General features: G+C 33.2%; 1 protein-coding gene across 1 annotated transcript in view; it reads left to right on the top strand.

Moving 5' to 3' along the window:
• Positions 1-13157, top strand: part of ADGRL3 (adhesion G protein-coupled receptor L3) — an 866124-nt gene that overhangs the window by 474143 nt on the left and 378824 nt on the right. The window contains exon 6 of the mRNA XM_038556190.1: positions 3270-3379. Within this exon, the coding sequence (XP_038412118.1) occupies positions 3270-3379 (110 nt within the window). The remainder of the gene's footprint in view (positions 1-3269; positions 3380-13157) is intronic.

The raw sequence follows: 13157 nt of genomic DNA on the forward strand, positions 1-13157 counted from the left end.
ATGTGGGACTGGATCCCTGGTCTCCAGGATCAGGCCCTGGGCTGAAGGTGGCGCTAAACCGCTGAGCCTCCCGGGCTGCCCTATTTTTAGTTTTTAATAAGGATTATTTATTTATTCATGAGAGACACAGAGAGAGGCAGAGACATAGGAAGAGGGAGGAGAAGTAGGCTCCATGCAGGGAGCCCGATGTGGGACTCGATCCTGGGACTCTGGGATCACGCCCTGCGCCAAAGGCAGATGCTCAACTGCTGAGCTACCAAGGCGTCTCTGAAAATCATTTTTAAATTCATGTTTATATTAAAAGTAAATAATGAAAAAAATCTGAGTTTAAAGCACATGAGAAAATTTGATTATTTTATTTCACATTTATCATGTATAATATTTTAGAATGAATGTACTTTAACAACTTTGATATAAATCTAAAAGTATATAAAAATACTTGAGTAATTTGTTCATTATTCAATAAGCTTTCATCAAAAGTATAATTTCATTTTTATTTACAATAACTGAAGTCATTAAACTAGTGAAGACAGAACCATCAGACTTCTGTTATTGAAATGTTGTTAATCCTCAAACAATCAATATTATAATTTATCTGGGACAAGAATAATATTCTCAAGATTAACTTTCTCTTGATTTTTAAGAATCTTAAGTTAAAGAATTTTTAATATGGAATTATTAATAAAATATGGGAATTATATTGCAAAGTTAATGTTATGAAGACTTGTTTGATGCTGAACCATGATGGTAATGACTGCAAATATATTATTGTTAAAGCATTGTTTATATACCTGTTCACCTATACTATGCCATTAATTGGAAGGCTTATTTGACTTATTTTTGGTTAACATTGAGTAAGATACTTGGGATTCACAAAGGTGTCTAATGTTTACTGAAAATAATCACTTAATTTTCTTATATATGAAAAAAATACTATTTTTATAACTTAAAATACATAGTATGCAAACTAGCTGGTGCACATGTCTAGATAGATAAGTGGATAGGTGGATTAGCATAGTTTCTTATTTTATTTTTTAATTCCAGTCTATACAAACATAACCTTTTAAAATTTCTGATTCAAGACCACTTTGTGTGCAACAAACACCTCCATAATTGTAAATTTTAACCTTTATGCCCTACTTGTAAATTAGTAGTAATCTATCTGTTGATATAAAACATTGTTTAAATAATAAAAGATGTATTAGTTGCCCTTCTATATCTGAATATTACAAGAATAGAAACAACTTCCAAATGAATTTTATTATTTGAGTTGTACTAATTAGTAGTAATTAGAATAAAATGTTGATAATATGGTGTAGTAGCAGTAGTAATTAGAATAAAGTGTTGATAATATGGTGTAAAACAGCAGTAGACCAGAAAAGAAAGCATATATATATGCATATAAATATATATATATTTCAAATTTGTCATGACTTAATGACTGCAGATCACACTTTTAGAGAATAGTTACATTTTAACTAAATGTCATGATGTATATTTCATTTATTGCTAATTATTTCTATTTCAAATGTATTCCTGATAATAATTTTCTTTAACAAATTACAGAAATGACTATAAGTTTTATACTTATTTTGCTCATTTTATAAACACCTGATATAGATTTATGAGGGTTTTTTTAAGACATGGTGTGAAAATCGTATGTCTTGACTGTCAAGAAACATGTATTTTAACTTGTGACATCTCCTTCAAAGGTTTCTTTGTGAAAGGGAAGTGCTGCTATTTTTTGAAAGTCTGAATACACTAAAATGGCAGGGTGCCTACTTGCAGCATATGTGTGAGAACAGCCACATTTACATCAATGTTATTATTCAGTTGTCTAATGATCATCCTCAGACATTAAATTTACAGAAGAGAACTTTAGGGACATGTTGATCCTCAGGATTAACTGTATGCCAGATTGCCTGATAACTATGGAATATTGGCATTTAATAATCTTCGACTCATCACACAGACTATTTTTTTCAGCTTACAGCATTCATTAATGAATCAATTGTAGTTTAGGGACTAAATAAAATCTTCATTAAGGCCACCAAATGGTATCCTCCAGTAAACACAAAGCATTTTCACAGTAAATCAAACTGAGCTCTGCCTTCCATGCTCCTTATCCTGCCAGTATCAAGGAAGGATTCAGAAGTATAAGGTCATATCACAGAATGAAGCATCTCTTCAAGAGGAAGGTTTAATGGAAAATTCTAGCCATAAGGTATTGTATTTCTGAGATGAATAAACAAGAACAGAAAAACATTAGAAGATTAAAAAAAAAAAAAACAGAAGAAGATAACTATAGAGTTTCTCATCCTATACGCTTACTGACAATATTGGAGTTGGAAAAAAACAGTTTTTTTTTAAAGAAGTATCTATGTATCAATAAATTATTGAATCTAGAGGGTTTCTGAGTAAAATTTACCTCAGTAAAGCACCTCTGAACTTGGGTGTCTTTTTCAGAATAAGAATAAATTTCATTATATGTACATTTATCCATGATTAAGTCTAGGTAGTCCAGATTTGTTTACCCCAGTTGCCACAAAAGATGCATAGTTTATTTTTCTATTTCAGTAGTTGTTTTTTATTATTCTCTTTGGAGATTTAAAGTTATTTTAAATTATAGGATATTGGCATTTGTGAACAGCAGTCTGTGAGGGTAGTGTAATTGTTTGGCTGAAAACAAGGAACATGAGAATTGGTTCTTAAAAGTAGGTTTACTTATGGTATAAATAATATATTAATTTATATAAATTAAATTTTAGATATATTTTAATATTCAAGTACGTTTTATTGATTGTTTTTGCATTTGCCTAAGAGCTTTTCCACATCATATTTTTACTGCCTTTAAAGTGGAAGGCATGATAATCAGTTAATTTATTTTATGACTTTTTTATAAAACTCTGTGTTCTTATTTTGTTTTATTTTTTTAATAATAGTAGTGAGTGATTCCTACCAAATAGTCCTTCTTAACTGGCCCAATATCCTAAGGGCCAATCAGTGTTCCTTAAGCAGTATTTAACTTATAACTCAAAATCGTACTGTTTTCACTGAAATATTAATGTTAGTATGACTAAACCGAACACACTGACTTTTATTTCTAGTTTTTTAAGTGTACTACAGATATTTCCTTCATAAGTCTAAAATTCTAAATTGACCAAAATCTTATGTAAATCTTTATAACAGGAACCAAAATAAAATTAATAATGATGTTAATGATGATTTAACTTCACATAAATTTATTACTTCTTTTCTTTTGACTTCAGGTGCAATAACAGAACGCAGTGTGCAGTGGTGGCAGGTCCTGATGTTTTTCCAGACCCGTGTCCAGGAACCTATAAATACCTTGAAGTGCAGTATGAATGTGTCCCTTACAGTATGTATATTCTTGTACTTATCTTGTGAAAAGATATTAAGCTTTGTTGTGCATGCATTGACAAAGTATTCTCTCTGAAAGCATAAGAATTACCACCTTTTTTTACATAATGTTTTTAAAGACTGATAATTTGAATTTCCGGGATCATGTATCCTTCCACCATTGGAATAATTAGATGTTGCCTGCATGATCCCATGGCATTCATTTTGACTATACATTTCTGCATATCAATACTTATTCTAAAACTTTTCTTAATGCAAGAATATAAAATTCTTAGAAAAAGTTGAAATGAATATTATGCCTGTATTGCATCCCTCTAGGTCCAAGCAAACAGGAAGTTAAAATGAATAATATACTTTTACAGTATTGTATTATATAAATATTATATATAATATATCATACATTATATGATTGCATATATGTGCATATGCATATGTACATATACATATGTATATAATATATCTACATTATATAATATTGTAAATCATACTTTTATAGTGGTATAGAAATTGATAAATTTTGAATATGATAGAAGTGATTAATCTACATGCACTGTCAAGATTTCGTTTATGAGAAATATATTCATCAGGAAGGAACAAAGTGAAATGAATATACAAAAATTACATGAAGTAAAGCACTCTTCAGAATTTATCTCTTACAGCCTCCATAAGTTTGTCTTTGCAACTTTTATGTCAGATATGGTATATGCCAACAACATATTTTTTTCTTCAGGAATAATGAAGAATCAAACAATCAAAACTGGAACAATTGTCTAACTTTTCTACCCAAAGGAAGAATCACCATTTCTTAAAAATATTTGTTGACCTATTAATTATTCATGGGATTCCGTAGTGAAGATTACTCAGGAAATCCTGCATTTCATATTAGATATTCAGTTCATCCCAAAAGTGTAAAACCCCTGGGTCACGAATAAATCCCAGGTTCCAACTTCCTTTGACATCTCTGAAGTGAAGTATCTAGGGATCGGCCAGTTTGCTGTTCTAAGAGATAGTTCTAAGCTTGCCTCACTTCTGCTTATTTAAAGAAGCAGCATGTTACTCATAAGGTGTAAAAGTGCATAATCCAATAATAGTAATTTGGCTAGCAAGAAATGAATTGAAATTTTAAAATAATAATGAAAGCAATCAAGAGAAAATTTTATCTTTGTTTTATTTATAGTGTGATTGATTAGAGAAAGTTTATCTGGTGAAGTTTTAGGAGCTAATTTTCCTTGTTATTAGAAAAAGCGTAATTGTATAGGTTCTATTGAAATCTCAATTGAAGTTATGCTTCCTATACATTGTTATCTCTAGGGACCTTCTATGAAAATATAAAGCTCTTGCTGACCAGTTATTGTTCATTAGTGATATTTTAAAGAAATAACATTTGCCTTTTGGAACTCTGACACTCATATTTGGATTATATAATAAGATCTTTGTGAATTATGTGGGATAGTTGTTTCCAAAGGCATTTTATAAAAAATTTACCAATAAGGAATACCTCATTTTTAAACGGTTTGAGGAAACTTTCAATCATATTTATGAAACATGAAAGCTGAAGAAGAAAATGTCAAGCTAGATTTTTTCACAATTTTTAAATATTAAAGAATTTCACAGCTGTCTCTTCAATTTTCTGTATTTCTTCAGAATTTCTTTGAGGACATCTATTCCAAAATCCTCTGCCCAACTTATTTTGAAAAATGATCTACTGAAATAATTTCAACATAAATAAGAATTTGTGCATAAACTTTTGTATAAAAGGAGTATGGCTTACCACACTTTTCCTTTCTCATAAATTTTCAGAGATGAACAATTTGATTTCTGAATATCCTATATATACAGGTTTCTCATAATCCTTAAAATTTGCGGATTGCCTTCGATGTATGTCCATTATATTAAAATATTTATCTGATTGTTTTATTAAGTAAGAATTATAAACTTAGGTGCAGCCATTTGCCAGTTTTCATTCTGCTTTCTTTTATATGGCATAGCATGATTGAGCTTGTTTAAATATCTTCAGTATGTTTCAATTAAAGGTGTAATGCATAATTGAGAACTCATTTAGTAAATTTAACATGATTTTAAAGGAAAAAATATACAAAAAAAAAGTATAAACCATGAAATAAAGTATAGTGAATGAGTTATTTGAAAGGTAGATTGGTTTAGTAGAATAAACGACCAGAGATCAGGAAGTCTGGAGTCAGAATACAGTCTGGTTTCTTAACAAAAAGCACAGGGCTTTAAGCTAAGGTAAGCTATTAAAATTTTCTGGATCTCTCCTTCTGAACATTCCCTGATCTGTAGTAAGTTGTAATTTAGATCAACACTAAGTTCTTTTTCTTCTGTCTAGCATAAAATACAGACTTTTCCATTGCTGAAAAAAAAAATCACTTATTTAAAATAGCTATCATTTATTGACATTTACTACATCTCATTTACCACATGGGTTTAATGTTTATGCGCATTATTTTATTTAATTCTCACCATATCCTTTCTGTTAGGTAGGAGTGTCACTTTTCTGAAGAAGAAACTGAAGCTCAGTAGGATAAGTTAATGTTTCATGTAAAATACAGAGTAGTTGGATAATGACAGAGCCAAGATTTGAGTCTATCACTAATACCTGTTAAGGACTCAGCTATAATTCTCCTCAGAGATTTTCCCCTTTATATTTTCATGAGTTATTCAATCTCATTCAGTATTTAACTCATAACTTTCATCACTATAGTAATGTCCCGTGGTGAAAGCAAATGCTTCACGGGCCTGGACCTTTCTTGTTAGTTCTTTTGCTACTTAACTTTAAGGAGGATTTGATGCCTTTCTTAAAGCAGCTAAATCACTGCAAATTTTTATTTTCCCAAACACCTAACAAAGCATAAGGGCAAAAACTAGTTTATGTTATAAAAATAGCACCCACAATTTGGAATGAGGCTCTTATCTAAACAGTTACTTGAGAAGTTATTTAAATCACCTGTGTTATATGAGGAATCCTTGTATGTGATATACTTATTAAAATAGCCCTAATATATTATTAGAAGGTAAGCTTCAGATTTCGGATTCATTATTAGTATTTAAATTTTTTCTGTTGGCAGCCTGAGTGGCTCAGCGGTTGAGGATCTGCCTTCCGCCCAGGGTGTGATTCTGGAGACCCTGGATCAAGTCCCACCTCGGGCTCCCTGCAGGGAGCCTGCTTCTCCCTCTGCCTGTGTCTATGCCTCTCTCTGTGTGTCTCTCATGAATGAATAAATAACATCTTTTTTAAAAATCATTTTTTTTCTAAATGAACAATTGAAGAAACAAATTAGGTTCTATTTGTTATGTTCAAGTAATACCCATTTTTTTTCTAAAAATATATCATTTATTTATTCATGAGAGACACACAGAGAGAGGCAGAGACACAAGCAGAGGGAGAAGCAGGGTCCATGCAGGGAGCCCGAGGTGGGACTCCATCCCAGAACCTCGGGATCACGACCTGAGCCAAAGGCAAACGTTCAATCACTGAGCCACCCAGGGGCATTTATATTATTATTAATATAACATCCATATTATCCATATAAATTAATATTATTTATTAAAAATAATAACCCATTTTTATTTTTAAGACAACAAACTTCATTGTATATAAGTGATGTATTTGTTATTTATAAATGTTTTCTTCTTAATATTGACATGTGGAAAATATTGATATTTTCTTTCTTTATATAAACTCTGTGTGTTCCCCTGGTAATATTGATTTTTAATGTGATACTTTCTCATGGAAAAGTATAGAAAAATTGAAAATCTAGAAATATAGAAAAGTATGTGGGAAAGCATATCGATATTAATGATGTATTAGCATATTAGAGGTGATATACATAAAAATTCAACAAAATTATTTGTATCCCATTAGGAATGTGGAGTTAAATATCAAAGATAAGCTTGCAATAATTTTTGCACAGCGTTTCAGGAGTCAGTAAATAGGTACATGGTTAAAAATGACAGTTTTACAAGAACCTTAACCTGAATCAAATGGTATGACTCTTTCTTTCTTCTTTTCTTTTCTTTTCTTTTCTTTTCTTTTTTCTTTTCTTTTCTTTTCTTTTCTTTTCTTTTCTTTTCTTTTCTTTTTTTCTTTTCTTTCTTTTCTTTTTTTCTTTTCTTCTCTTTCTTTCTTTTTTTTTCTTTCTTCTTTTTATGTTTGAGATGCTCATAGGAAAGAAAATAAAATAGTGATCATAAGCAATTTTGTGAAGCTACTTTCTTTGAGTATCTTGTCAACTTTTTTTTTTAAGATTTTATTTATTTATTCATGACAGAGAGAGAGAGAGAGAGAGAGGCAGAGACCAGGCAGAAGGAGAAGCAGGCTTCATGCAGGGAGCCTGATGTGGGACTCGATCCCAAGACTCTAGGATCACACCCCGGGCCGAAGGTGGTGCTAAACCTCTGAGCCATCAGGACTGCCCTCTTGTCACTTTCTAAATCACTAAAGTTATACTTAATTTTTTCTAAATCTCAACTTCTCCCTCCTTTCTGTATTTTCTTGAGTTCAGAGATATACTGTTTGTGACCAAATTTGGTGCAGATAAATCAATATTTTTCTCTGTTCCTGTCACACCTTAGTTCCAGTGTGACTTTTATAGCCTTTGCCTTTTCATTTCAGTTTGATTTTCCATCTTAGTGATTTTTTTTTCCTTCCCAGGAGATGACCCAGATATTCCAGAGGTTAAAGTTCAGCATTTACCACTGCCACCCTTTTGCTCTCCACCTTCCTTCTTCTTGCCCCACTTACATTCCTTCTGGCCTGATTGGGGATTGAAATTATGGCATCTTTAAGGAGGGTTTCCCTCATTTAGCTGGTTTACAGGGAAGATTTGTGTTAGGGAGAAAACAATAAAACAACTAACCACCTATGTAGAGTATTTCTGAGCAAAGAATCTTTACTTTGTATCCTGCTGACAGTTTGTCTTTCTTCCAAGGCATACAATTTCATGCACATTATGCTCAGAAGGTGCTTGTCTTCTCTCCCAACCCAGCTTTTTTCTTCAGTTCTTTGTTTCTAACTTTTAGAAACAGAAAACACATATTACTTATTCTAGGAGGCTTTTCTTGCCGTAGCTTTTCTTAGGAAATGGAAGGAAGAAACATACAATGTGTAGAGCTATTAGAAGTGAGTGATTAATCCAATCTTACGCTATCGTAATTACAGACTCTTCACCATTCATTATCAGGCATCTAAAGTTATGTGTGATTGTCTATGGAAAGACTTGCAAAGTGAATATTATTGGAAAATTAACATTTACAAATAATTACATAACCTGTTAGTTTTGTCTTTTTTACTATAAGAAAAATATTGCTCTTCCCTTCAGCATTTAAAACTGACAAATATTTAATTACAAATAACTATATATATAAAAAAACTCAAATAACTATATATATTTTTGCTAGTAATGTTCCAGTGGGTACATATTTTAATATATGCATTCTTTGGTTCCTATTATGTAAAAAATACATTTTTAAAAAATTCATGTGTTGAAATTAACACATATATTTAATTTTTAAGATACTATAGAAATGCTAAGATACAATTTGATTCCCAGAGCCTCAGTACCTTTTTCAGTTTCTGACCCAGTATACATTTAAGAAATATGTATTGGATGGTTGAAGAAAAAATAAAATTTAGTCAAAATGGCTCCTCTAAAAGTATTCTGTTCACTGCTAGAATGGTACACTCAAGAAACTCTTGTCTACAAACAAGACCTTATTATGTTTTAAGATTTTATTTATTCATGAGAGACACACAGAGAGAGGCAGAGACATAGAGGGAGAAGCAGGCTCCCTCGGGGAGCCCGATGCAGGACTCGGTCCCAGGACCCTGGGATCATGACCTGAGCCAAAGGCAGATGCTCAACCACTGAGCTACCCAGGTGCACCTCAACAAGACCTTAGTAATTCAAAGGGAAGATCTATGGTAAAAATACACAGTGTATGAGTTTTAGTTCTTCCAAATTGTTTGGTGATTGTATTCCTCAAGAATGCTAACAGCAGCCATTTTGTTTTCCATATTATTTTTCCCTGTGTCTCCATGTAACATAGCAAGTGCTGTCCCTGACATATCTGTTCCTCTCCAAGAGCAGAGTCAGGGGTGCCTGGATGGTCAGTGGGTTGGGCATCTGCCTTCGGCTCACGTTATGATCCCAGGGTCCTGGGATGGAGCCCCATGTGAGGCTCCCTGTCCCTCTGCCCCTCTCCCTGCTTGTGCACTCACTCTTTCTCTCTCGTCTCTCTGTCAAATAAATAAATAAAATATTTAAAAAAGCAGAGTCAGTTATCTAAATTGTCTTTTTAGAATATTTAAAGTGAAAACAACCAAATTTGTCCTTTCTTTCCTTTTTCCTTTTTATTTATTTATTTGAGAGAGAGAGAGAGAGAGAAGGAAGGGGCAGAGGGACAGGGAGAGAATCCCCTCCTCCGAGTGTGGAGTCTGACATGGGGCTCAGTCTCACAATCCTGAGATCAAGCCCTGAGCCATGACCGAGATTCAGACCCTACTGAGCCACCCACAAGCTCCTTTCTTTTCTCCTTTTGCTCTCCCACCACCATTTCTTTCTTTGTCATATAATTTTCTCTACTTCACAGAATCTTACATCTGACAGATAATCCACAAATCTTTTGCAAATGAATCAGTGATTATATAATAGTTTAAGTTTGCTTAATCCCTAAAGTATTATATATTTATAAAAATTAGTAGAAAGCAAGAAACATAAATGGACTATACTTTCTTGGAGGTTCAGATCCTAAATGCTCTCATACCTTTGTCTAGCTGCTCATATGTTTATGGAAATTATTCTCAGCTAAATGATGCCATTTGCTTTCAAGACATACCGCTTCTCTGTTATCACTGAACATCTATTGTATACCAGGCACTGGTACACAATAGCATAGAAAGCTATGAAAAAATGCTTCTGCTCTCAAAGAATGTAGTCAAGTGGGGCTCAAGGTCCCCGTAGTTTCAGTATTATTAGTTCATCACATTGGCAGTGTACAGAGAATGCACATCCATCCCCTACTGGCTAGTATGGGGTTGGACATGGGTATCTTCAGGGAAGGTTTTCTAGAGGAGATGACTCTTGAGCTGAGTCTTAAAGAACGAGTATAGTCAGTGAGAAGCACAATCATTTGTAACAGATGGGGCAATATAAGATTAAAAACTGGTTGATGAATGTAAGGCAAAACAGTTTAGTGTTTTCATAAAATACGGAACATAAGACTGACAGGAGATGAACCTGTCAATTGGCGTAGAAATCCTGACCTCCCTGTATGCTGTGATTTCTCTGGGACCTAATACCTATAACAATGTGGAGCACAGAAAAGATAATAAAACCATTTCGGAAGGCAATTAATGGATATATTAATAAGACATGTTTCTTTGCAAATCTGCAAAAAACAATTTTGACTAAGTTAAAAATAATTTGGGGGGGGGGTGGATACAAAGTACTGGTTCCTGAATTAGGTAAAACCAGGACCCAAAAATATAAGATCTAGTGTTCTATAACAAGAAGTATGGGAGAGTTTCTTAAGGACTCCATGTTAAGATGAATGAGTTCCAAAAATGTTTCATCTACTGTAATTCCTGTAATGATCTAGTTTAGGACATCAAAAGTACATGACATTCAGTATCCAGGTGTTCTTTACATGTAAAGATAGTGAGGCTGGCGAAGAGCCTATATGTGATCAGGAGGGATCAGATCCCTCGGTGGGTGTGAATGCAAAGACTGCCCTTTAATGGCTCTGGACCAGATTCAACGTGCAGAGCAATTCTGTAAGCCTCACATACACTGGAAAGACAGATTTAACATAAAGTCTGGAGGAATACTGGGCCTGCCTTTCCTTGAGCAATGATAGATTAAAATTACTTGCTCTAAATAAGGTCTGTTCATCTCTGTTTGATATATTATACAACATGTATTGTATTGTTCCTGGTTCACTATAATCATTTAAAATGTCTCCTGGCTTCTGAAGTTACCTAAACTTGCAACTCTTCTTCTAGAGTTTGCATCTAATCAATGTTAATAGAAGTAAAAGCACTCTAAATTGTTACTGTATTTATTAATTTTGAAAAGATAGCAAGTTTGTGTACTAATGATAATTCTACCAGTAGAAGTTTTTTGTTGCTTAATATAAGTCAGTCCCTATGTTAGGTGCTGGAGAAAAAGAGATATGAGCTTTATGAAGCTGGTAGGCTTGGGAGATAAGGCAATATCACATTTATCAATACATATAAACATTAAAGATTGCCATAAAAATGCAAGAAGAAAATAAACACAATTGTAAGATAGAGAACAGCAAAAGGGCCAGCTTGTGTAAGGTGTTCTGAAAGACCTGAAGAATGAGGATAAGACAGTCTGGCAAAGGGCCTGGGAAAGAACTTTCAGTGCAAAGAGAAGAGCAGCAACAAAGACCCTCCGTTGGGGAGAGTTTGGCCTGTTCTCAGACTTGATAGAAAGTCAGTGTGACTATAGTCAAGATGAGGAGAGTGACTTGACGAGAAAACAAGCCAGCAATTAGTACTGTTAATACCACTGCTAATGAAGCCTGATTCTACTTGCATCAAATAAGCCAAACATCGAGTAGCATCCATCAGTAGGTAGATAAACTTTGTATAGACTTCTGGTAGATTAATAATATGTAGATGTATGCTTAGATGCTAATTGTAAGGGAACAAGATGAATTGAGAGTGATAAAAACATTAATTGGATTGCCAGAATTAGGAAAAGATTTGGTTTAGGAAGTATAGTGTTATTATAGACATAAATAAAATTTGAGAGGTTAGTTTAACTATGTTCATTTGCTTTATTTGAAATAAATAGTAAAACTATAGAGCTTGTGCACTTAAACTTAATTTAAAGAAATTTTTACAAGGTGCTCTAATTGAATAGTATAAATATGTAGGATCACAAAAGACATAGAATATAATGTTTTGTTTTTAAAATAGACTGCATATGGGGGTGGGTGCCTGGATAGCTCAGTTGGTTAAGCTTCTGACTATTTCTGCTCAAGTCAGGATCTCAGGGTCATGAAATTGAGCCCCACATTGGGCCTCACACTCAGAACACAGTCTGCTTAAGATACTCTTTACTCTCCCTCTTCCCCCACCTCCACCCCCACCAGCTCTTTAACAAACAAACATAAAAAAATAAAATATATTGCATATGGGAAGCTAACTAGTGAAAACATGTGAAAGTAAGGTTATTTTCCAAAGTGCTTATTGCTAAAAAGATTTTTTTTTAAAGGTCTTATTTATTAATTCATGAGAGACACAGAGAGAGAGAGACAGAGACACAGGCAGAGGGAGAAGCAGGCTCCATGCAGGGAGACAGACGTGGGGCTCGATCCCGGGTCTCCAGGATCACACCCTGGGCCGAAGGCGGCACCAAACCGCTGAGCTACCTGGGCTGCCCCGCTAAAAAGATTTTTATGGCAGACATCATGATGTATAAGAACTATGGAGTTAATTGTCAGATAAAGTTTCCTCAGTAGATGTAAAATCAAAATACTATGAAAGAGCCTTCTTAATTGTTTTGTATTTTAATCTAAAATTTATGAAACTAGAAAAAATGAATTTATTGGCTTAGAAAGTTCTACACTGAAATATTGTAATTCCACATAATATCTCATTTAAATGAGTGATAAAGGGAAAATATATTTAAATTTTAATATTTTCATTTTATTTTGGAGGCATTTCTCAAATGGTAGGTTATCACAGTTCCTGTGAATGCTGTAAAGTTTTTAATTGGTTAAATTTT

Source organism: Canis lupus, chromosome 13 (assembly GCF_011100685.1).
Source record: "Canis lupus familiaris isolate Mischka breed German Shepherd chromosome 13, alternate assembly UU_Cfam_GSD_1.0, whole genome shotgun sequence".
NCBI classification, from domain to species: domain Eukaryota; kingdom Metazoa; phylum Chordata; class Mammalia; order Carnivora; family Canidae; genus Canis; species Canis lupus.